The sequence below is a fragment of the Merops nubicus genome, unplaced genomic scaffold (assembly GCF_000691845.1).
Source record: "Merops nubicus isolate BGI_N331 unplaced genomic scaffold, ASM69184v1 scaffold21864, whole genome shotgun sequence".
Lineage (NCBI taxonomy): Eukaryota > Metazoa > Chordata > Aves > Coraciiformes > Meropidae > Merops > Merops nubicus.
The window spans coordinates 1-25,992 of NW_008606531.1; the positions used below are offsets into that span (position 1 = coordinate 1).

General features: G+C 41.9%; 1 protein-coding gene across 1 annotated transcript in view; it reads right to left on the bottom strand.

Moving 5' to 3' along the window:
- Nucleotides 1-2,686: 2,686 nt before the first annotated feature.
- The window catches only part of TENM1 (teneurin transmembrane protein 1), a gene marked incomplete at its 5' end in the record, with an annotated part of 137,927 nt that continues 114,621 nt past the window's right edge, over nucleotides 2,687-25,992 (bottom strand). The window contains 8 exons of the mRNA XM_008939684.1: nucleotides 2,687-3,646; nucleotides 4,918-5,060; nucleotides 5,554-6,774; nucleotides 7,423-7,810; nucleotides 11,737-12,033; nucleotides 17,662-17,897; nucleotides 19,576-19,748; nucleotides 24,772-25,282. Of these exons, the coding sequence (XP_008937932.1) occupies nucleotides 2,888-3,646; nucleotides 4,918-5,060; nucleotides 5,554-6,774; nucleotides 7,423-7,810; nucleotides 11,737-12,033; nucleotides 17,662-17,897; nucleotides 19,576-19,748; nucleotides 24,772-25,282 (3,728 nt within the window). The remainder of the gene's footprint in view (nucleotides 3,647-4,917; nucleotides 5,061-5,553; nucleotides 6,775-7,422; nucleotides 7,811-11,736; nucleotides 12,034-17,661; nucleotides 17,898-19,575; nucleotides 19,749-24,771; nucleotides 25,283-25,992) is intronic.

Genomic DNA, 25,992 nt, shown 5'->3' on the forward strand with positions numbered 1-25,992 from the left:
TATTATTTGATTTTAATTTAATTTTATTTTTTCCTCACTTTCAGAACTTTTTTGCAGCGCAGAACGCTAGCATCAAATTATCTGACCTAAGTAAAAGTACAAATTTCCATGTCTTTTTTTTTTTTTTTTTTTTTTTTCTCATTTGGGTCTCTAGACTATAGTGCAAAGTAAATAAAAAAAAAAAAGAAAGAAAACTATAAAAAAAAAAAACAACACTGAGAAATTGGTGTAAGTACTAGTAAAAAAAAAAAAAAAATAAATGGAGACTGAACTATTCCCTGCCTCCATCTGAGGTTGTTCATGAACAGGATGGTCCAAAGCTACTTGTTTGCTTAATTCTTATGAATCACTGCTGGCTGGCCCATGTGTAGCTACTACTACAGTCTCCAGTGCTGTTCCAGTAATAAACTGCTTCCTTAGCACTGTCATCTCAACACATTTATATTTAGTTTCCTAAATTTCTGAAACTGTTATGATGAAGGCATTTTTATTTATTTTTTTTGCTTTTGTAACTGGGCCATGTAATGTCATGTGATTCTTTATACATCCATATTCTCATAAGAAATATTATTCAAAAATGTACCTTAGACTGCACCCAGGAACTGGGAAAATGCCAAATCTACTTTCAGAGACAAAGTTGTAACACATTTCACTCTTCGACCTTTTGGCATAATATGAGAACAACAGTAATCAAGGCAGTATTAAAAACCACAGCTGTAGGTAATACAAAGTGCATTTCCTGCATATAATACAAATATAACTTTAAGAAACTAAAGGCACAAGCTAACTAAATATGTATTACATACTAGAAATGCACAGTTCAAGGTAATTCTAATAGCTTCAAATATTTGTTTATAATGGATATTTAAAGCAGTTTGAAAATGATCCTCATTAGTGAATTGCAAAAAAGTATAATTGCTTAAAATATAAGTAAAATAGACTCTAATATTGACATCTTGGATCAGTGATAAAATACGTCATCACATTTATGAATGCACTCTCTATATACAATTCATAAATTATTCTTCCATTGATTAAAAGCATATTAGAGGCTCAAGGACTTGAAGGTCCGTTTTTAGGCTGGTGTGGAGGTATTCAAATTCTCCGTGACTGTATGGAAAGCTACAGAAATCAGAGCTGTCAAACCTGGATGTTGCCAGCTCCCAGTTCTGTACGTTAGTTACTGATGAGCCTGATCCAAACGTGTACGTGCAGATTTTGGTCCACGGGTCCCCCCGGCTGGGGAGCAGGGGGTGGTCTCAGGGACCAGGCTCTCCGGCCTGATCCTGCACCCACAAAGCTGTGCTGGGGCTCCCTGGGGAGCAGAAGGAGTCTGGGAAGAGATGCTACTGGTGTGAGGCTGAGACCCCAAGTCAAACCCCTGGAGGGGTGAGGTGGGGGGTCAGGTCTCAGGTGCCAGTTCAGGCTCATCTCTAACTTTGGTACAGTCTGCTCCACTTGCCCAAAAACAAGGGGAAAAAAAGAAAACTGGGAAGAAAGGAAGAAAGACAAAGAAAGCACTTTGTTGGCTCTGGTAAATATGAGCAGAAATTGTTTCAATCTATTTACCATGTCTGTTTGGAAAGAAATGTGCAATAACATCACTGTTACGGATACCCAGGCTCTATAACAAGACTTCTAGCTCCCTCTGAAAGTCAGGAAAGGAGATCTGCTTACCCTCACCCCCCGCCCTGTGTGCCCTCCCCACCTCCCCGTAACCAGGTCTTTTAAAAATGGCAAGCTGAAAGAAGGATCACCTACTCTGCTATGAAATAACAGTGCCAGCAGCGCATGATACCTTGGGAAATAAAAACTTCTGTCCATGCAATATAATGTTTTTCTATGTGCTCTGGATATTGAGCTGAAAAGTGAAGAGTCATCCCCAAAATGTTCTACGTTTATCAACATATTTACTGTCCACACTTAGGTTCATCAACTCCCAACCCACCAATCTTCTCCAGACTCCAAATAAAAAAGAGAGTAATACAGCAGGATTATTAATTTGAGATGAAAGGAAGGCGATGCCTAAACCCAACAACACTGCAGTTTCCAAATGACCTGGGAGAAGATGAGCCCTGGCCCAATGACTAGGGACAGGACTGATCCTGCACAGCTTGTTGCTGCACCATGAGGCCCTCTCAGCTGCTGGCCTCCTGCACAGGCCCAGTGCAGGTATAGGAAATTTGGGAGAGAGGCCCCCACGTGCAAACGCAGATGCGACGTGGCGCCCATCACTGAGTGGCCGAGAGGTGGCTACAGCTGGCCAAAGCTAAAGGCCACGTGGGGCAGCCTTCCACCTCCTGTATCCAACACAAGTTGGGTTCCCCAGGTTAGAAAACCCCTTAGATCATAGCTGTGAGAATGGCACGTGCGGGGTTGGTGAGCAACGACAAAGTTTCCATACACAGTCTGGTTTCTCTACGCAATCCCTTGAACTTTTGGGAGATCTCACTGGGATAAAAAACACCCGGTAAATACGGGTCGCAGAGTCAGGCTCTGCAACCTATTAAATAATTGGTGAATTTTTAAATCAACAACAACAACAAAAAGTTGTGTTTCTTGAGGAGGCAGCAGAGCAGCCCGCGGGGACGTGCGGGGCCACCCCGGGCACCTCGCCCGGGTCACTGCTCAGCTCTGAAGCTGCTTCTGACGTTTTTGAATACTGCCACACGAGAACTAAAAATCGTCACTGTCATCTCTCAAAGAGTCAAACGAACAATAGTAAAATACCATCTTCTGTCACATTTAAAGGCAGTTGGATATGTTTTTTTTTTTTTCCTCTATATTTATATATACAGAGTTCTGATCTAGAAAAACCAATACAATAAACCATTTTACGTTTAAAAACAGGCAGTCTTTGGTGACGCGAAGGCAGAGGTTTTCTTTGTTACCTTCTGCCTATTTCACTCTGTCTCATAAAGTGAATATTATTGGCACTGTCAGAAAGTTCGAGATACTGCTCCACAGACAAAACAAAATATCCATCGTAGCCTTGTACCCGCCCAGTGCTTAGAAGCTGCTGTTTCTCTCCGTCCGTCCACGCCCTGATGCCTTCTTCCCCTTCCTGCAGCCGCCGCTGCTCCCTAGTCCAGGCCTGGGCCACGGCCCGCTGCCTGGCGACCTCCAGGACGTGGTTCTTCTCCTCTTCCACGGTGGTGCCGTAGCGCACGTTGAAGCAGAGGGCGCCGTGCTGGAGCTGGATGTCGGCGAAGCGTCTAGTCCTCCCGCCGACCACCGAGGTCATCTGCGACACCGTCACGTTGACGCCGTTCTCCAGGATGCGCCGGCCTCCCGTGCTGCCCATCAGCGCCAAGTCCTCCTCCAGAGAGCCCAGCTTGATGAAGTAGTGGGTGTCTCGGCCCTCTATGGTGAAATGGAGGTTCTCCAGGTAGTGGGCGTTGTTGAGGACGGCGGCGATGCGCCGGCTGTCCTCGTTGGCCACACCTATAATGTCAGCGGTCACCAGACCGTCCTTGATGGCAAACTTGATGCCTTTGCCAAACACGGAAGGAACAGCTGCAAATCTGGGCTGCTTCACCCCCTCGTAGCACTTGCCGTCGCTGTACCGGGGTGTCATAGGAAGCTGGTCCAAGGATATGAAGTTTCGGAGTTGCTTTTGGAGCTCACACTGAATACCAAGGATGGTCTGGAAAAGAAAACACCGACAAAGTTTGCAGGAGAGGCACTGCTGTTCATTATAGTGTCTCACAGGCACTACTGATCTCTTAATTGCTCAGAATGGATCTTCAGCTTGTGTGGAAAACATTGTGCACCTCTACAGAACCTGGGTATAAGCTTCCGTATATAACATGATTCCATGCTTAGTCTCTATGCCCCTAGTTAAGTTCTCTGTAAAATAGTAGCAACAGTTTTTATAGCCTGTTCTTTAAGGAAAGCAGGCTGTGAAAGTCTCAAGACACTGGAACAACAGGAACCACTCAAGTACTCAAGGAACAGCAACTACTCAAGATCTGTAGATCTTGCCTCCCATTGAGGATAAAACCCTCCCCCACCCCAACCACCTCTTTGTATTTTAAGACTCTGCATACCATTACACTTTTTCTGTGCCTTTGTAATAGCTTCCTTAATAACTCAGTGACAATTTTACATGGACATGCTGCCACAGCTGGAATGAGCTCTGACCCTCCAGCCCCCTGCAATTTGTGCAGTCGTTTGTGCATAGAAAAAAAAGTGTGTTAAATGATATGAATGTGAACTCACAACATTTTATACTTCCAACTATGTTAGAGAAAGGCATCTTTTCTCTCTCACCTTGGCAAAACCATATTTCTTTGTTAACAGGTGCTCATATGGTCAAATGGAAACCATGAAGCTCTGTTCAAGAATATTGGTAATTGGTCTTGTTGCAGTTACACTGATTGCTAGACCCTGATAGCTGCTGCATGGCTCTTCTTTACTGAACGTAAGCCCTGGAGCAGGGCTGAGTTTTAGAGACACCCTCCTTACCAACCTACAGCAACATTTCTGTTTTCCTGCAACAATTATGCAAAGATACAGACTTGTAAAGCTGTTCACACCCTCCATGAGTTTGTGTCTCTTTGTGGCATATTTGCTAACAAAGATGAAAATCTGTTGATTTAATTTTTTAATTCCACAAAACTTTTGGTAGCTATTTAAATTGTCACACAACCGCTTTTATCCTTTTGCCTATCCTGCTCCTGAAATTTGGATAGTTTGTCTCTCAACAGCTGTGTTGCTAAAAGCTTCTCCTTAAAACTTTCCTCTGCTCTGGTGCCAGTACATAATTGACAACATCCAAGTTTCTAGAACTGTTAGACTGTATGCCTTGCCTATTGTGTTGAAAGATACAGTCACGTTACTTCTTTGGTGTTCAGTATTTTCTAATAAAACTCCTTCATTTAGTGTTGGAAGTAGCTGAAAAGAGTTTTTGCCAACCTTTCCAGGATCCCACTCTTGGGTTTTTGTTTGAAGCTGTAGAAGTTCGTATGTTGTCCCCAAAGCTTCTATCTCTGGTTTTGGGAATCCAGGTAGTACGTTGTGCAACTGGAAGCCAAACAGCTCTAGCCAACTTCCAATGTCTACAAAACAAAAAAAAGGGTGCTGGCAATAAGGGCACATAAATCCTAGAAAAAGTGAGTGTAGTCTGCAGAAATCCCAGCTATGCAGAACTAGTGATTTCACATCAATTTATGTTTTCAGTACTGGTTACAGCATTTATTGTAGCAAACAAATTACATGATTACAAAGCATAGCTATACTCAAATCAATAGTTTACAATCTATCTGTTTATAATGGAAAAAATTCAAATTAAGCTGCCTCTATTCTTCCCCTAATTTTAGCACTTAGGAAAGCAGCAGAAAACAACAATTAATTATTTCCTTGGCTACCAGAAAGGCAATAGAAAACAGATCAAGCTCAGTAAGATGTAATCTATTAAAAAAATGGCTTTGATACATATAAGATTAGAGTCAAAAAGTAACTTTAGATGCATGCAAAAGGTTTCTGGAGTCTTGAATCCATACCAGAATTTGACAGAAAGTTGTATTTTCATGAGAAATGTGTTACTTTTACCTGTTGTATACTTAGCAACATCTTGGATTCTGCCAACAGGGTAATTATTTTCAAATGAGTAGAGATTAAATGGTTGTGGGACAGCATTCAGGTGTTTCCATATATGATGATTCGGTGTCGTCCACCGACCAGCAATGACGTCATAGTCCCGCTGACCCAGATGCACTAATTTAGTAAGAGAATCATAGAGCCCTCCATGGAAACCAATGATAACCTGAAAATCTGGATTAGTGTCTTGGTAGATCTCCCCATACGGGGTGTACAAAATTTCTTTTATGACTTGGCCCCGGCTGCTAAATACAGCTAGAGGTGTTCCAGTGTTATCACAAGCGACATAATATTCTTCTCCACTGCTTAATTCCATTGCGATGAGATGACCTTGCAGATCATAATACAGGGATGTTATTTCCGAGCTGGTATGATTGTACAAGTGAGTAACTCTTATTGGGTTGGAGAGATCAGCGTAGAAGAACTGTAAGTGTTGTCCGAGGCTTGATTTGCTTGCAACTCGTCTTCCAAGGCCATCATAACAGTATTGCACAGTCCAGCCAGACACTTTGTTGTAGGCTTTGTTCAGCAGACCGTTAGAGTTGTACTCAAAGATCTCATTGCCTCTCTGCCTGAGAAAACCATCTTCATCCATTTTATACTGAATTTCCCCCAGTCTGGTAATGCGATCTCTCAGATCGTACCTCAGAGGGGTGAGGCGAGCACTGTTCCCGTGGCTCAGCAAGTTGATGTTCCCGTTGAGGTCATAGCTGTAGCGCCACTGGGTTTTATCATTCACAGACACAGTCTGAAGCTGACCATCAGCATCATACTCATAAAAGTATCTTGTTATATTGGCATCGACACCTACACGTATATCACAGATCACCATACGCCCCATGTTGTCATACTGGATGGTCATCCAGTAAGCGATCGACTTGAGAATTTCGTACTGTACTTCAATCACCTGACCGTTGGCGCTGAAAATTTTGGTGTGCTTCATCACCGTGGTGGTTATCACTTGGTTTAAATCGTAATTAATCACACTGAACTTTCCAAACTGTTCGGTCCTGCCGGAGACGTCGACGTAGCGGTAGAGATCTATGGGCAGAGGTGTCTCGTTTATCATGGCCTGCATGCTCGTCACACGGAAGTTGTTATAGCTGTAGTCAAACCTGGCATTTACGAGCCCTTCCTCACTGAACCTGAAGATCTGGCGACCAATGAGCGGACCTGGCCAAAACAAACAGGGGAAAGAGGACAAGCAGGAAAAATAATTCATTATATCCGCAGTCTACTGACCCTACAGATCTAGCACAGACAAGTGAACTCAAACAGCCCTGAGCTGTGACTTGACTGTCTCAGTAAACACCATTAGCTAAGAACTTGTGAGATTATTCTCTTACAAACCTTTATTAATGCTTGCTCTGCAAAATATTTATATTTTATTAACATTTGTTTAAATGAATGCTATTTTATTCATAATTATGATTTCTATTTACTTACAGGATAATCCTAAACTAAATTTATTTTACAGGGTGATTTGTGCCCTCATATAAACAGTCCTTCCGAATTTATGTTATAAACAGCGAAACTTGAAAATACAAACAATAAACCAACTTGATTTAGTATTTAGCAAATATCCACACAGTGTGGAATAAAAACAATCAAACACTGTAAGAGCTATTCCATAGCAAGCCATAAAAAGAACACTGTATTTCAAATGGGATAGCTATATATGCCTATGGACACCGAGATACGCACGCATATTTCTCTGTTGCAACATAAACTATAAGAACTTGTGGGCATAAAAATAATGGAATTTCCTGCCAGGTAAGCGCAGGATCAGGGCCCAGGAAAGTTTAGCAAAGTCACACAAACCTGTTTGCCTGTATCTGATGGTGCAGATGAACCCATCGTGCATTAAGTGGATTGTTTTAATAACCCCAGAAGACTCCTCGTAGGTGAAGGTGACCTGAGTGGTGTCGTAGAGGATCTCGGAGAGCCGGGACTGCCTGGTGTACTTGTAGAGGACCCTGCGCCCCGTGCCGGGGTAGAGGGTTTGCAGGAGCCGCCCGTCCCTGCTGAGGTCCTGGATGAAGGCGGCGCCGCTGTCGGGCGGGGTGTAGATGTTGCGGTGGTAGCCCACGGAGAGCATGGTCTGCAGGGCGTGGCGCACCATGCTGGGCATGGTCACCGACAGCAGGTAGCCCGACTGGTCGTACTCAAAGATGTAGCGGCGCTGGCTGTGCAGCAGCAGCATGACGGACTGCAAACAAAGAGCAACGGCAGCGTGAGTGCCCGAGCAAGCAGCCCCGCACCCAGCACTGCCCGCGGGCCGAGGAGAGGCTGAGACAACCGCCCGCCCGTGGAGGTGGCTCCTAACGGCTGTACGGCGCCAAGCCAAGCTTTCAGCTCCAGGCCTGGCCAGCAAGGTGGGGCAAAACACAACGAGAGCAATAATAAGTCTAGAGGTAAGGACCTCCAAACTGGAAGGCAGATGTGGCTCTCAGTAGCATTTCAGCCTCATGCTGAGTGGCTGTGTTGCTTTGAAATATTCAGGTCATCCTCCCAGGAAGCGAAAACAGAGGGAACCTTCTCCTCACACACAGGCAGAGCATCTGCACCAGCAGATGTTTCTAGGGGAGGTGGAAAGGGGAAACTTTCAATGTACAAAGCGTTCAGCTTTTATTGGCACTCCATGTATCTCTAGCACCTACCTACCCCTTTTTCTGTATGTCTTCTGTTAAGAGTGTATTGTCCCAGAGGCCACAGTGTCTCCACGCTTGCAGATGGATGAAAATAGTCTGCAGGTTCTTGGGTGTGACTATTTCTATTTCTGGATTTTAATGTTTACAAAGAATATAATTTCTACACAGGTACTTGATAATTGCCCTACGTTGGCTAATTGGGGCCAATGAAAATCTGTTTTGTTTGTTTGGCAGATGAATGTGCAATCGTGGCAGATATTTTTCTGTGCAAACTTAAAGTTTGGGTTCTGTAAAGCTTTTTACCAGTCATGTGCAAAGTCGCAAAGTACAAGCCACTGCTGAAACAAGTATAATGAAAACACAGAGCAAAAACGTACGGGGGAACTTTGTAGCCTTCCCCCAGCTCCAGTAAGTGGCTTGGCTGGACCAGAGCACTGCACATCCTTGTCACACTGCACAGCTCCTAGCTCATGGCCCAAACCTACCAGGAACATCAGCAGATTTAGGAGGTTTCTGCATGATTGACAGGTAATGCAAACCAAGCCTTATGAGAAGTAGTGGGATTGCTTTTTCATAGAGCACTGGGGAAAGAAATCAGAGGAAAAGGCTTTTTTTTTTTTTTTTCCTTCTAAGCTCAAAAACCTACTCTGGGAAGGAAACACTGAGAGCTCAGCCCTGCAATGTGTTAAGTAACACTGGCCCCGAGCCACTTGGCTCTGACAAATAACCAAGTGTTTATTCAAAGGCCCAAAGATAGACAGGCTGAGCCTTGGCCATCCTCTCCAGGCCCAGGGCCCCCCGCCCTCCCAAGGTGTATTTCTTCCTGCCCTTGGTGAAAGGCATCTGTCACCTGCACTCCAGCCAGGCAGCACCAGCATATGCCACCCACAAGTGACCCTCTGCCAGCCGGTGGCAGCAGAGCCCTACACTGATCCTCTTATTGCTGGTCTGCCCGGCATCTCTCACACACACACACACACTGTTTATTTGCTTTTCACCTTCAGCCAACAGTCCCCAGCCTGCAGTAAAGCACTGGCTGAACTCTCTGCCAGCACTGATGTGACGCTTCTCTCTCTATACTGCTCCCGAGCCTGTTTTTAAGTTGTCTGTCGTTGACAGAGTATGAATAACAAGATCAGAAACATCTCCAATATAACTCCAGAGCCCCCGTGTGCCATTTTTACAACGCTTTGTGGCTTCTCCACTTTTGTCCAGGATAGTAAAAAGATAGACAGTACAAAGGTTGGAGACTTAGTATCCTCTCTAGCCTATTAGAGGATACCATAAAGAGGAAAAAAAAATTCATTTCCAACTCATCCTAATAACATTACAATAGATTTTTCAACTACTCTTTGCACAAATTGAGTTCTAATTGTTTTAGAGGATTTCAGAGGGTAGCTCATAAAATATCCCAAACGGTGTCATTTTATAAAAGCAAGCAGAGCCTGGTCAACCACGTAAGGATGGATGTGGTGTGGTGTGTCGGGACAGCCAGTGGCAATTCCTCAGAGCTCTGCTGGGAACACGCAGTGATGCCGAGCATCACCACTAGATGTCATTTCTGTCCAACATACACAGGCAGCTCCTCAGCTGGTTTGTCTGGTGTAAAACAGCAGGATTTGGGAAGTAAGCTCCGAGCACTAGAAGAGGTAGAGATTGTTGAAGATATACAATGAACGCATCAAGTGCTAAAAAATTAAGGACAAAATAACTGTGAATTGGAAGCAAATGCTGTAATTGATTTTTTGATAAAAGGAATCATTGAATCTTACGAGGTTTCAGACAACTTTTAGCAATCATTACAGAATTAACACAATGAGTTATTGACTTTAATGGAGCCAGAAAATGATATTTCAATGTCTAATTTTGAAAGTGAATCTATCTTTCTTTGGCACAAGGAACAAACAGTGATGAAAGCACATTAAATAGCTAGGGGATTATGTCCACAGTGTGTATAGCTTCCAAGAATTGTAACAAGTTACAGCATAACCCAAGTCTGCCACTACCTGCACCAGTAAGCTTTTGCCATTTGCTTCCACAAGATCAGGATTTGGCCACTTGTGCAGAATTCTAGAACAGCAGCTTTAAGTTATATGACTTTATTTATAGGCTCATCATAAACTAAGAACAGACAAAGTGGTTTGGAAAGATAAGAAGCACACATCTTTCCAAAGTTATGGTCCAAAGGAAAAATAAAAGACTCCTCTGAAAACCACATTGCCCAAATTTTTGAAAGCTGTACTAAATGCCTGTTTGCTGGAAACCTGCAGAAGAGCATACAGACAAAAGAAGCCCTGACAAATTTATCTGAACCAAACTTCTGAAGCTTCTAAGGTCTGCCAATCTTGTTAACATGTGCAAGAACCATACTGCACGCAGGCAAGGGAGGAATCACATTTTCATGCATTCTCCAGTTTAAATAGTTGTGTTTTTTTTTTTTTCCCTCCCTGGGTTACGGTTAGGTTTTTTGAGGATCAGACTCAAATATATCCAAAATAAGTACAGCAATGTTTATCTTAAATGTACACATCTGGAACTTTTAGATATGTAAATAACTTCAAAGCGTCTGGATCTCCTGTGTGTAATACCCCCTATCAGTTTTACCTCACCTGCCCCCTCCCAGCCTTTCCCTGTCATTATCAGGTTCAGAGAAAATGTTCTGCAAGCTCAGGGTATATTGGATAGCCCAAGATTTTGGTATTTTTTTTTTAAAATATTTGAACAGCAGCTGTTTAAATACAATTTCACACTAGCTTCTGAAAGCTTTAAAAAGATAGATTGGATTTTCAGTTTTGAGAGGCAAGATGCTTCTTGAGATGCTCCTGCAGATGAATGAGACACTGGTTTCACTCTGTACAACACCTATTTCCCTATCTTGTGACCATTACCTATAGACATGAATGAGAATTACAATACTTGGGCATTTGAGACACAAAGTCACTACAAAAGCGGAGCACTAGCTCATTTAATATTAATATTTTCCATCTCCAAATTGCACTCCTAAGTACTGAAGTAAACTTTCTCCTCACAGGTTCAACCCCAGTGAAGAGGTGGAAGCCTGTACTCACTCATTTTGGCTTAAAAGAACTGCTTTTGTAGGGAGGAAACAGCTCCTTTTCAGTGACTGTTACATTTTGACTAGGTTATAGGGAGTGGCAACATGTTTTTCAGCAGTGAGAGTGTCCTTTGTTCACTTGAACTTGGACTAAGATGAAGAAGTCATTTCAACTTATGAATTAAACAAATTTGATGTGCTAAAAACTTTCTTTGGAATTAAAGTATGGCAGGTTTGAACTGGTGACACGTAAGGCTGAGCATGACCAGGGACAATTTTATCTAGTTATGCAATTGTACACATTTTCTGCTTAGAAAGTCTTAAGTATTCTTGCAAGAGATAGCATTATAACATAGTTCCCAGTATAACATCTATACCAAACCAAATATTTTTGCCTTGGTACACCAATTCACTTTTTAAATGATTTACCTTTTCTAAATACGTGTAACTCCATATTTTACCATCTGCCCATGTTCTGGAAATTATATTCCCACTTGGATCATACTCCATCTTCTCCGTCCAGGTTCCTCTCTGGATATAGGTGACTAATCCAGAGTGTGAATAGGTGATATTGACCTCATTGTACTTGCTGATGGGCGACCACAAAACTGGGCGTCCCGTCTGGTCGTACATGATCCGCAGGGTGAATTTTCGATGGTCATCATAAATCTTTCCTGTTCTTGTGACATGATCGAAATCAATGGAGAGCAGGTTTCTGTTGTGGGCCTGAGCACAAAGATATGGTAAGGTAAGAAAGCAGTGCCTGTGAATGACACCTGCCAGCATTTCTGGGTCAGCTCTAATCAATAGCTGCAATGGTTGAATATTATGAGGGACAGTTTAGCCCTTATTAAAGACAAGAAAATAGAAAAATATTCAGATGAGTAACAGGAGGACCAAGAAACAAAATGCTGCTTGCACTCAGTGCTATTATACTTTGCATTACCTGCAACTTCTGGTAATTCCCTGTGTTTTCAAATCAGAGTGACTTTGCTACAGTCTCTTTAATGTCTATGGTCCAACAGGAAAATGCAGAGGGGCAGCCCAGCTCTCAGTTTGAAATCATCTTCAAAGCTGAGCAAGACTCACGAGGAGAAAACTTATTTACCCAGTGCTTTCATCACCTACCTCCTTCCATCATTCAATCACTGGGCAATCATCATTAAACTCCATTTAAACCAGGGATATAATTGAGGGAACCATAAGTCATTGTTCATTGCCTTGTCTTCGTCCGATCGATGCTTGATGAGTTTGTATTAATCTACCGCATTTGATCTAATCACTTGTGTTAATCTATGCCAATTAATAAATTCCTTACAGCAGAGATGATGTCAGTGCAGGTGTTAGCACAGAGCACAGCACAGGGCTCGCTCCTCGCTGAGACCTGGAGCTAGAGCTGTAAAGTGAATCGTTAAAATACCTGTTTAATAATTCAAGCTGGGATCATATGGTGGCAGTGATTAGAAAGAGCATTTTTTTTTTCCCTTTCCCCTTTCTGTTTTTAGGTACAAAATAATTTGAAAATATAGAAGAAGCAGGTGTTCTTTCCTCAACTACCATTCCTGGGGTTTTATATACACATATGTCTAACTTTAATAGTGTTCATTTACAATAGCTGTAAAATACCCATACACCCCTGTAGACTGCTGTAACTATTACAATTTATGCTCTAATGATAGTTAAGGAGTCCAAGTAAAACGTGATGCTCAGTTCAGCTATATTTGCTGGTATACAGTCTGATGGATTAAGTTTATTATAATACATTTCTCTGCAAACTTCTTGCAATTTCTGAAAACAAACCCTCTTGGTGGTAAAATAACTGAAAAGCAAGCAGGGGATATACCCTGACTCATATTCACTTACTGTCTATGTACATGTTTAATGTTCTTATTGCTATTGTTATTATTATTGAAGAATGCAGTTAGGAGAAAGAAAATTGCTTGCAATCTAAATTTCAGGGACAATACAATAAATAAGAATGAAAACCAAATGGAGGTAGAATTAGCAGCGAAGCGGAGAGCAGCAGTATTTGAAAGCTTAGAGTTAAAATAAAGTTTGGGTGATGCCTTATATTCCACATTTTATGACTCATTTGTTTATTTTATTACGTTAGATTTAAGTTAAATTTAACACCCTTCTCAAGGCAAGACAGGATGATGCATGGGTAGCACGCCTCATTGCAATGCTGTCACTGGAAAGCTGACTTCAGATCCCACCGGCTTCTCAAAGGTGACTATTCCAACGTACATACAAGGTAGTAAAGAGCTCCTGTGAGAAGCTGGAGCTCATCTGTTCTCCCACAAGCCAGGGAAAACTGATTTCTGAAAGCAACGTCAGGTCAGCATTTCAGCTGATGAAAATAGGGATGAAAATTCAGATGACTTCAATAACAAAGTTAATAGTGCATAAAAAATGTATATTTATTATATATTTTTAAACATCCATTGACTCTACTTTCATTATTTGTACTGCTAAAATTTTGCCATGTAAATCAGCACATAAATGTGCACTTCTCTTGACTTTCAATCTCAAGCCTCAGCTGCCCAGGATGTGTAAATCAGACGAGACAATTGTATTATTTCCTTGTTTGTGTTTTGATTTGAGTCAACGTAAACTGACACAGGCTGGCAGAGGATTTGGTCCCATCATTAGCACTTGCTGTAAGACGGGCAAATAAAGGGAGATGATTTGGTAAATGCAATAATAAACATAGCTGTCAAAGCTGGTATCCACAGGACTTTTGAATTGAGGCCAGCAAATGAGTTCCTCTTCTGTTATTAAAAAAAAAAAAAAAAAAAAACAGGCAGCAAAATAAGTAAGACTGGCCAAGCATTCAATTTTCAATTTTGTAGATATTCAGTTCTAAAACCTGGACTGCCTCCAATGCCAAGTTCCTCTAAGTTATGCAGAAGCCAGGAGGGAACAGAGCTGCATTCTAATCAGTGTATTACTATGCATCATGCTTGTTGGTTTTAACAACAGCCTTTGCTTCATTTTTAGAAGTCAATTAAAGTAGCAGTTCAATTGATAAAAAAGAAGCCTTGCTAGATTAAGATTGATGTTAAAATGCCTGATTGTACATAGATTTATTATTAATACAAAATGCATACATGCCTACAGACTGTTTTATATACTTCTAGAAAGAGCTGGGGCTGGAAGTTCTGCACTTAAAGGAAACCTGTGATTAATTCCTGTTTCTCACATTGATTTAGATACTGAGAGAAAGTTAGATGCCTTTTCTAGCATTTCAGCTGACTTACTCACTTCTGCTCTATTTCTAGAGCAGGGAATTCACACCATGCACAAAATCCCACTTTTTAAACCCCAATGTTTCCAGCATTACTCTGAACGTGCTAACAGTGGCCTCTTTCCAAAGCTGGAAATAACAGTAGTAGAGTGACATGCTCGCAAGATGGTTGCTAATTGCAATTAAGAATTAAAAATATTAGAACCAGGCAGGGAAGAAAAAGCTTTCTTCTCTTCAAGTAGGTCATCCTTTATCTCCTCCCCAGCTACCTGCCTTCTCATTTATACCTCTTAGCAGCCAAAGCCGTTTGTTTCAATGATGGTATCAGGACTGATCTCTAAGTAACATTTTTAAACCTCATTTCTAGGCTTTTTTTTTTTTTTTCCCCTCAGAAAACTCTCCCATTGTGATGTTTTCTTTCTTTAACTGAGAGCTCCTGCAAGTCTGTTCATTTCCATTGAGAACTGGTCCAATCCCCAGAGCTCTTCATTACGTGTATTTTCAAAGTTCAGCATAGTTCTTTCTGTCCTACATTGCAAGCTTTCTAACACACTTCCTCTTGTGCCAGTCATGGCATATTAAGTGTTTAAAAACTTTCTGTTTAAAATAGAACTCCCTAGAAGTTTTCAGAAGGTCTCATCAGAATCTCATCCAGCATGAGGGCTTCTAATGATGCTACATTTTTTTTTTTTTTGCCCAGCAGTACTCACGTGTCAACAAGGAAGCCCTAAATCCCTTTCATTTTCTGGCATACTGCTTCAAACACACTCTATGATGGTATTTTTGCTCCTGCTGTCCTGCATATCTCCTTTAATCACCATGGAGAGAGAACTGTGTCTGGCTAAGTTCTGCTGCTCCTCTGCCTTCCTTGCCTGCAGCACTGTTCCAGCTCCTTCCACCTCCACCTCCTCCCCACTCCATCAGCATCCCATGCAAACCTCTCAGTGCTAGAGCTGAGCTGCAGGACCCACATATTTCACCTCTCCTCCAAAGTTCTTATTACTGGCAGTAACAGCCTCCATAGTCCATTTGTCCCTTTCTCTTGTGTCTATTTCCATGGTGTGTCCTCTGTGCAGAACATTCCTCCTCCTTTCCACTATCACATCCTAATTTCACGTGCTGTGCCACCAGGTTCTCTCCAGCCTTGCCCTGACAGTCCTCAGACAGATGGTCCTGGAGCTCAGTACAGTCAAGGGAAGGGAAAACACTAATACAGTTTTGAGCAGAGCTGTCCTTCTCAGTATCCAGGGACAATCCACAAGGGACAAGCCCACGGATCTTTGGTAGGTATAAAAAGACACAATTTACAGAACTAACAATGCAAGGGTCCATTGCTGTGATGCTAGCAAATACTTTTGGAAGGACAGAGAATATAAGGCAGCAGCACATTAAAATAATTCTTACACTTCACCTTCTATCCTCTCACTGGATGAAGGTGAAGGAGGAGGAGGAGGAGTACATGCATAGTTCTATGCACCAACAGGCTGATCCAGAGACAAGTCAATCCACTACTCTGGATGGCTTCAATGCTGCAGTATTTCAATGCATATTTTATGCCTCTACCCAGAATCCATTTAACCCTGACAAATTTGCAAATTTCCTCCCTTTTGTTTTTTTTTTGCCAGGCAACGTTAAGGATCATGCATCAGGAAGCAAAGATGAGTTAAAAGAACCTGGAATCAGTTTTAACAATAGAAACCACAAACTGCACAAGAGGAAAACTGTACAGGATGAAGGAGTTATATTAAACAGAACTGTCATGAACGACTTGGCCCTGGGAAGCAGAAAAGATCACTGACTGCATCCTGTCTGTTTACAATTCAGAAGATCATTTAAGCACCAAATCACATAGAAATCAATTAATTAGGCAATGTCAGCCACGGAGACCGTAGTTTGGATCCTGCCTTCTTAACACACATTTGCCACTGTAAGAAGTTCTGCTGCCTTTCTAGTCAGGGCTATGACGACTCCACCAGGCTGGAGAGTAAGCAGTCAGAAGATGGGCAAGAAAAACTAAACTAAGCTTTTCCCCACTTGCAGGATCCTAATAAAGTAACTGTGAAATCTGAAAAAATCTGAAAGATGTCCTTTCGAATGGGTGTTTCACACTGGCAGTAGCCAGTCTAGCCAGATCATCCAAGGCTTCTGACTGTGATTGATCAGTGCAGTTGAAAACCAAACAGATGATAGACTTAAAAAAGATATATAGAGCCTCATAAGCAAAAGACAATCCAGAGATTTTAATAACCATCTCTATATTTTCAGAGCTAACAGATGTACCTTCAGAGATAATACCTATCCAGACAGGTTGTAGTTAAAAATGCAGTGTTTTTAAGGCCAGAATCCCCAGTTGTACTACTAGTACAGGCATTTTAAGGGGTATTCATGTGAAAAACAGAACCGGTTTTGCAAAAAACCTGTTCTGCAAGGTAGCAATCTCTCTGAGCCTTAGTGTTACCTAATTAAATGCTGAATGTTGACCATCTGTCATTGTAATCTGTGAGTTCTCCTCACAGATAAAAATAAACCGTGGATGCAATGTTGAAGTAATTCTTTATTAGAGCCATAGTGTAACCCAGGCAGAGGGAGGAGGGGGTGTGAGGTGTGTGGTAGAGGGCACAACAGACAGCCTGGATACACGAGGAGGATCCACATGGCTCTGCCTTGCAGGAAGCACTGGCCAGGACACCCAAGGTGTGCCCAGCGAGACCCTCTGCCCTAGGCAGAGTCTGGCACCTATCATTTCCCCCAGAAGGAAGAAGGTTGAGAGATCTGAGAGAGGCAGAACGTGGCTCCAACTCTGCTGCTGTGCCAGAGTAACTACGGATCGTCCTTTGCTCACAGCTTCTTCCAAAGCCATAATTAAGTTCTTAGTTGAAAAAGAAGAGGAAGAAAAAATGTAATTATGTCTTGAGGTCAAGTCTCACAACCAAAATCAAACAGAGATCAAATGTCCCTGCCAGTGTCGGAGGAGTTTGGTTTTGAAATTCATGGCTGGGGTCCACCATTGATACAAACTTTGCATTGCTCTTCTTACAAAGTAGAACATTTTAACATGATTTTGGCTTAAAAGGGAACACTGCACTTTACACAAGAGGAAGCCTTACCCTTAGCCTTCTCTCAAACGTGGAGATATTGCCTTTGGTCTGCTCCCTCCTCTGCCTCCATTCAATGAGATTCGAGTTGTGCTCTCCGGGAAGGGAAATGTTGCACTTCCCTAAAGTGGGACTGACAACCCCTGCCAGAATATGAGGCTCCGTGTTAAGCGTAATTTCCATTCCACTGGCAAAGGTGACTCTCAGAGACCCATCTGGGCTGACCCGGTAGATGTTCTGCGTGTTATCTGTCAAAAAACAACAATCAAAAACAGGGAACAGAGAAGAGTTCAGATCTCCAGGTTTACAAAGCAAACGGTAGGTGCCATAGGGCTTTGCTTGTCCCTGAGTTACAGACAGCTGAACATACACCAGCTACAGTGTGATTTTTGCAGCCTGTGACCTCCCGGCCTTCCCATGCCTAAAGATCTTCCTATTACATTTGGCCTGATGATTTCCACTGTAAAGATTTCCTGCAGCAGGAACTTTCAGCTTAAAAGTATGTAAATCCACAGGCTGGGTTTTGACCACTGACATTCTGATGATTTTAGCACGCTGGGATCTGTTAAGAGGATAGTGTACTGCTTGAAGGACTGCAATGAGTGTCTGAAGTCAAGCATGACAGCTGTTTTCAGAATGCCTAGGATGATGATCAGTCTCCCATTCTGTCCCTTCTCTACAATCTCCTCCTCTTCCTCATCATCAGCAGGACCCTGGGGTAGAGGCACAGTGATGATCAGTCACGAGCCTGAGGCTTGGTGGAAGAGACCCCACTAGTTTTGCAGAGATATGGAAATATGCTAATTATATGAAGTCATCATCACAATAGGTATAATACTAAGTACAGCTGTTTGTTTCTGGCACTGCCCATAGCATGCTAGCACCTTCCTGAGACAGAATTCTTGGTAACATATCAACTTTGAAAAGTTTCAGATTTAAGGACAGACATACAATCAGGCAGTCAGTAGATGATGCAGAGAGCAGATGGGGTCACTTGGACAAAGCCTAAAAGGAGATATAACAATATAATTTAATTATTTCCACTCATTCAGCACTGTCTCTGCAATGTGGTAATGAAGAGGAGTTAGTGAGTGTCCTCTGAGGTGAGCTCTTCCTATTTCTTTCTTATAGATAAATGTGAGAGGAAGAAAGTTCTGTGACTTGCTCAGAGTTACAGAGCTTCTCCAGAGCAGACCTGGAAGGAAATCAGAGAGCTATTTCCCAACATCTGCTCTCTCAAAGCCTGAACAACCCACTAACAACAAAAAAAATCAATGAGGAGAAAAAACCCCAGATCAATCAAACTATATAAATCCAGAACTTTGGTGATGAACCTGCAAAATTTGGAGGAAGACACTGAGGAACTTCCATTGAATTATTCTCAAGAAGCATGATGTTGGCAGGGTAATACTGTGGTGTTTGCAGGAGCTGAGTTAAAAATCTCATACCAAGGCAGTCACCAGCAGAGGTGGGCCATGCTTTCCTCTCTCCTACAAGCACCATCACTAGGACACAGCACTACTAGAAAAAATCACAGCATTGGCCAAAGAAGGCATATCAGTGCTGAGATGTCAGGGGAACATGTCAACTCTTCTGGGCAGTACTTCTCAGAATGCCAAAGCTCAGTGTGTTATAGGTCAGTCAAAGTCTATCAGATTCTGAAGCAGAAAGCAGCACGTAAAGCCCAGAGACATCAGAGATTTCAATAACCTATCCACTGAACTCTTCTAAGAGGAAAAGAATACACTAGTTTTTTTTTCACACTGATACCCCAGGAGACCTGTAAGTAGCTATCAGCTCTGAAGCAAGGAAGAAACAAATGAACCAGTTCTAATGTCTGGTTTTGGCAAATAGTTAAGAATGCAATAACATCTAGTGTTCGAAATGTAATGAGCAGGGAAGAAATAACAGACATGCTTTAATTACCTTGCTTTAACATATATATTGTAGAGGTAGCTGAGAAGTTTGTGGCTGTGATCACATTCTCCCTGTTTGAAGTATCAAGTTCCACTCGTGTGAGTTTTTCAAGGTCGCTGTGGAAGCTGCTGACCTCCCCAGTTGGGAAGGTCGCGTTGGTCAGGTGGCCATCGGAGTCATACCTGCAAGAGATGGTGTTAAAGAGCCATGAAAATACATCACTGTTGTCTTCTAGATAGTCCTAAAAGAGGAAAAAAAAAAAGAAAGAAAGAAGCACTGCCAGTACTGTGCAATAGGTAAAAAAGCAGGAATCGGTCCATTTATTCACTCCAAATGCGTTCATCTCTTAATCCAAATTCTTGTCTAGACTCTTTTTCAGTCATGCTGGATGAAATGCAGCTGAGAACAGCACGAGCTGCTACCTCCATGGCTCAGCTTCTGCCAGAGGTTTCAGTGCTGTGCAGATGGTCAGGGATGTGATTTGGAAGGGCGGCCACTGGAGGTCACTCCGTGTTCAGGCAAAAAAACCACCCCCAAAAAGGCGTTTTCTAACCCCTAAGTTTAAATAAACCCAATTCTTAGATTCTGCAATGCTTAAAAACTGCCTTTTGTTGCTGAGGTGTGAAGTACATAATATGAATGGTGAATTTAAAACAGGGACCTAAAGCGTAACAATAGCAATAAAATTAGATTGAAACTTGCAGCCATTAAGTTGCCCACATGGTTTTCACTCTTGTGTTACGTTTCCCACGGGCCTACTCAAATCAGCAGAAACTTCTCATCACAAGTAACAGCACCAGAATCTAGAGCACCACATTTCAGATCACCTAAATTTCATCAGTGCTGAAGAAACTCTTTTGGTTTAAGGTACTTTTTGTGAATTGGGCCATGTTATGGAAAAGTCAGTAAGGAATGCAGAAGCTCTGGAGCAGTGTTTCTAACAGGCCTTTGCAGTTCTACAGCTTTGTTCTTTCTGATGGTTTGCATGGAAACCAATGCAGAACTTTACTTGGTGCTTGATATTGTTTCATAATAATGCTTCCCATCCTAAAAACTTATTGATGCTAATTTAGTTTTATTCATCTAAAACATCTCACTGATACTGCAGGTGTATTTGCATAGGTAAAACTAACTAATGCTCATAAAGTAGAAATGTATATGTGCAGGTAGGAAAGCATAATAATTAAGTTTTCCTATCTCCTCTCATTGACAAAACATATCCTCAGCTACTCTGTCAACTGCCAAGGCTCCACTGACTCCAGTGGAAGTCTTCCAATTCTCATCAACAGAAGCTATGTCCTTCACTTCAATGTGTTGGCAAAACTTCCTTAGGAACTTTATTTCCCACTAATTAGTTGGACAAAATCTATATGTCACAAGAAGTATTACAGAAAAAAAAAATCAGAATTTTTTTTTTATCTTCCCCCAGTATAAAAAAAGAAAAGTAGAGCAGATGTTCTTTCCAAATGGAACACTGGAGAATGAACTAGTGACCACCTTGCGGGTTGTTTGCCAAATAAATGAATCAAAAGCTAAATACAACGTAATCTCAGTCCCTCACCTCCTACTCCCCTAATCTACATCATGTGACTTTTTCACACTCTACCCTTACGCTGGTTCCGTGCAAATTGACTGAGTGCCACACCCAGTGATTAAAATTAGCTCAGATCATTACTTTTCATCATTAGAAAACTCCATGAGCATCAGGCAGGTACGTTTCATTTACTGCTTGAACAAAAAAAAATGTTTGCCAGATTATTTGGATTTACTACCATGCCATGGGAAAATCCCCAAAGCAGGAATTTTTTTGGAGTAAATGCAGCCAGTTTATTGTAATGTAGTTGTGTACAACACTGGGGATCCATCTTTGGCTGAGGACCCAGTTGTGCTGCTGACAGTGCTGATGGTGAGATACCAAAGTCCCAGTGTAGCTGAGAATGGGATAAACTGCCACTGGATGGCTGGGCAGACACAGCACTGAACTGTACTAAGACCAGAGCACAAGCCAATGGACTCATCTATATGGTCCCACCGACTTTGAGGAGAACATGCAGATTAGTGTCTCAGTAATGATTCCACATCGTGACCATCTAAAAGGTTGGGTTTTTTTAATTGCAGATTACTCCAAGTAACCCAACCCTCTGAAGACAGGTTCTGCCACCTTTCACATGATGAATAGTAGCACACTAGGACTCAGTTCCTGCAGAGCAATGTCTTGCCCATACTAATAGGGGCAAAGTCAAGACATATTTCTTAATGTTAATTTGGGGCCCAGTTATGCCACTGTTAATCATGTCAGTGACCATTTAATCATGCACATAATTGCATTGATTTCAGTACGCACATGAGGAAGTGCTCACCAATATCTGAAATACACACTTGGGGATATAGCTTCACAATCCATTTGCATTTCTATGTGTAGCAGTTAAGAGTTATATCATTTCAAAGGGAAAGCAGTCTAATTAATTTTTTCAGAGAGAGTTGTTTCTTGCAGGTGTTTTCTTGTCCTTGATTTAATAGAGGCCCAGTGCTCCCCCTCCCCTCTTATGGCTTTAATGACACAATATTAAAAAAATCTAGATGGCTGAAAATTGTACATCAGCTATAATTTTATGCAAGAGCTCCTTCAGTACTTTCATTCCATCAGATTAGAGGAGATGGATGACAAGTACTTTTGTAGGTGGTTTTCTACCTCTTAGTAATTTCCCTCTGTGAGTGAATCTGACATACAGGTAGATGTTCTGAACAGTTCATTATCTTCACTCATATTCCCAAATACGTGTGATACGTGTTGTTAAACAAACTCATCCCTATTTCAGCTTGACAGTGCCATGGGTTGAACTTTTGGATGTGAATGTAGATCTAGCTTAAACAGAGAAGATAATTCCAAGCAATTTGAAGGTTATCATATGGTAATTCTCTTAGATCTGACACCGTGTTCATATAGGACTCAGAAGCAATTCTCATATAAGTAAACCCTTCAAAAAAATCTAATTCTCAAACTGAAATTGGTGTCAGTTCAGAATGTGTCCTGTCTGGAAAATAACATCTGGTTAAAGGATAACTAAGGACCATCGTGTCCCATGACCTGTTTATGGCAGAAGGTGAGCAGCATCTCCTGAAAGGACATCTACTCATCACAGCCCTGGTTATGGTCAACTGCCCTTCCCACTGCATCAGACTGGGTGACATTCTGTGTATTAGTTGTTCAGGAATTTGTAATGTACTATGAAAACCACTTAAAATATTGGACTGAACATAAATATTAATGATATGACTTCACCAATTAGTTTTGCTATTGTTTCTGTAATGCTAATAACTGTAATCATGTTAATTTCTGATGATCTAGACTGGCAGAAGTGTGTGGTCAGGCCTGGACAACTTGAAGCATCAGTGAGGACAGTGTTACTTAGCCTGCAGTTAAACCTGTGAAAGTATGAAAAGCTGTTGCATTCAGCAAGATTTCTTTGTGTTAATTCTGTGCATCATCTCAATCCTTCCATGGCACAGGTATTTCTTTGTGAAGAAATCTACTATACACACAATAGGATGCACTTGCAAGCAGGTGATGTCCTTTAAAGGATCTTACTAGGCATGATTCATGCTTGAAAAAACAACTTTGCCAGAAGACAAGGGGAACAAGCAGCAGTTGTGTGGAATGCTTTACACTCAGCACCGGCAGGACAGAGTAAGAACACTGAGACTGAGAAGCACATGACTAAAAATAACCTGCTCTAACAGTCAAAGCCCTGCAACAATGCCTGGTGCTCAGCGTTTAAAGAACTAACAGGCATGGCCTGGAGCTACTGCAGAAGCTCTTTGAAAATGTCATTGGTCCATGCTCTGGATTGATGTCATCCTCAAGCAGGGATTTGAATGGATCACCTCAGTGCTCAAATTATTATCAAGAAGCTTATATTTTAAGTTAGTTCTGCTTAAGAAAGGTTATACTCAGATCAGTGTTTAAGCAGCACCAGGACACCAGTGAGCTTTGCCTTGTTGCAAGATCATTTCAATGTGTATCAATAGACACCTGATAACGGGAACTGAACCAAGAAGGCCCTCTGTGGTTTTGTTTTCCCACATATTGTCAAAAATAGCCTTCTCTGATTGTTTATATACTCACGTCCACCCTAAAAATTTAGTCTTTGGCAGAATAATCAAGGGCAGGATGGAAAAACATCCCATTGAATAAAAAATCCCACGCACTAGGCAGCAGTTATTCTGCTTTTATCCTACTTCCATTTTAAGAAAACTTAACTCCAAGAACCTGTAATGCTGGTGACTCAACTACCTCTTCAGGTGACCTATGCAGTAACTTAGTTCTCCTCGATGTGTTTTCTGTTTGTACCTCACCTGGATGGATTTTCATTTTAGTTGTTGACTAAGAACTCCTATGCTCCACAGAAAGCTGGCATTATTATCCTCCTTGAAGACTCTGAACTACCACTGCAATGTTAGCATAGGATTTCCATCTACCACTTGTCACGTTCTCAAACAGGCATTATGACACTTAACTGGAAATAATGAGATATCCTGATACATCACACCTCTTTATAAATAAAAAATGAATTTTTTTCTTGGGTTGTTCTCTCTCTGGGACCAGATTGGGATGTTCTGACTGCACCTCCAACTGTCTTGTCTTGCTCTTTAGAAGTCCTGTCAAAGGACTCCTGAAGGTCTTTCTTATGAGGCCGTTCCTACTTGCCTTTTGCTATGACATATCCTTTTGCTATATCCTCCTCCCCTGCTGATAGACAGGTTCACTCTTGTCTTTGAATATTCCTTCCACCGAGATCCTCAATTTCCTTTGCAATGCTCCCTTCCCTGATGAATATGCTAATTTTCTCCTTGCCTTCCTCAGGAATTCTGCAAATTCCTGACTCGTATCACAACTTGCCTCTACTTCTTCAGTTACAAAAAACCCAGCAATCCTATTTTGATTTATAGAAACAGATTCACAAATGAAGTATCATTTCAGGCAGCTTCTGCTACACTTACTGGGCACTACGTATGGAGCTTGTACGTTGTAAGTTGTAAATGTTAGTGTTTCATTTTAAAAGCTTGTGCAACAGCACTACTTGTCCCTTCTGATGGAGTGTTAGTAGCAGGGTGTCTTTTAAATTACTAGAATTGACTAAAGAAATGTCAATATTCATTTAAAATAGGGTTCCTTACAGCAAGCATTCAATGTCACGGACTTACTCATACACAGTTGTCCACCCATTCTCATCGCTCTTGGTGGCCAAAAGCCCCGTGTTTCCAGGGTACGTCATCAGAGCCAGGTTGTAGCCTTGGGCATAAACCCTTTTCAGAACCCCGTTGCTGCTTATTGTCAGCCAGTACACCTGGCCCCCCGGGACCACGACCCAGAGGGGCAGCCCGCTCGTGTCCCTGCGGATGTGGACCGAGTTCCCGTTGCTGCTGGTGATGGTGCCCACGTCCCCGTCGCCGCTGTAGCTGAAGTTGTAGATGTAGTCCCTGGTGATGAGGTTGAGCGTGTGCAGGTGGGTGCCGTTGATGGTGAACTGGTAGAGCTCCTGGTCTGCTGGCGAGGCAATCTCATACATGTTGGTGTCACTGAGGTGAGCCTTGTTTCGGCTGACGGCTCGGATGCGAACGTTGCCCAGGTCTGCTACGTACAGCGTGTCGTCTGGGGAGACTGCTAGAGAAGAAGGTGCTTTCAGCTTCGCATCTTTGGCATATCCACCGTCACCTGGAGGAGAAATGGTAATTTGGGTCATCTGTAATATTCATATTTCAGCTGATCCCCTAAGCCCGACACACTGCATCTCCTCAGTATCATTTACAGGTCAATAAAACAGTATCTTCTTCCAACTAATTAAATCCCTATTATCTAAGGTTGGTGCAATTCTAAATCAGACTCAATGAAGACAAACAAGAATATAAATGACCTAATTCACAGCACTTTTGCTAAGGACAAAACCTTGCTGCTCAGGAAAGCTTTAACAGCAAAATTGTGAAAGAAAAAAACAACGTCACCTGAAGTTTCAGTTTCATCCCCTATTTTTTGTCTGTTGGCATGTAGCTGAAGTAGAATCCCATTATAAAGGAAACAAAGAGAAGATAAATCCCAGTAATTCAGCTAAAATGACACTGAAGGAAAGATTAGTGCATACTTACTAAAAACTCAGCAGTAGAGGAAAACAAAACCAAGAGCCAAAAAGTGCCATGAGAAACCACCCCTTCCAATATCACTTGATAATTTATTTGGTTTGTGTATCTGAAGGTTTGAGGGGAATATTTGCATTATAAGGGGCTGTATCTGCATATCAAAATGACTTTATAGGACCAAGACTTTCTCAAGTAGCAAGAAAGCATATTAAGCCTCACTCTTAGGGAAGAGCACACTACTGTTTGTATTGCTCCCCTTCCCCTGATTGAGAAATGAAACCTGCTGACCGA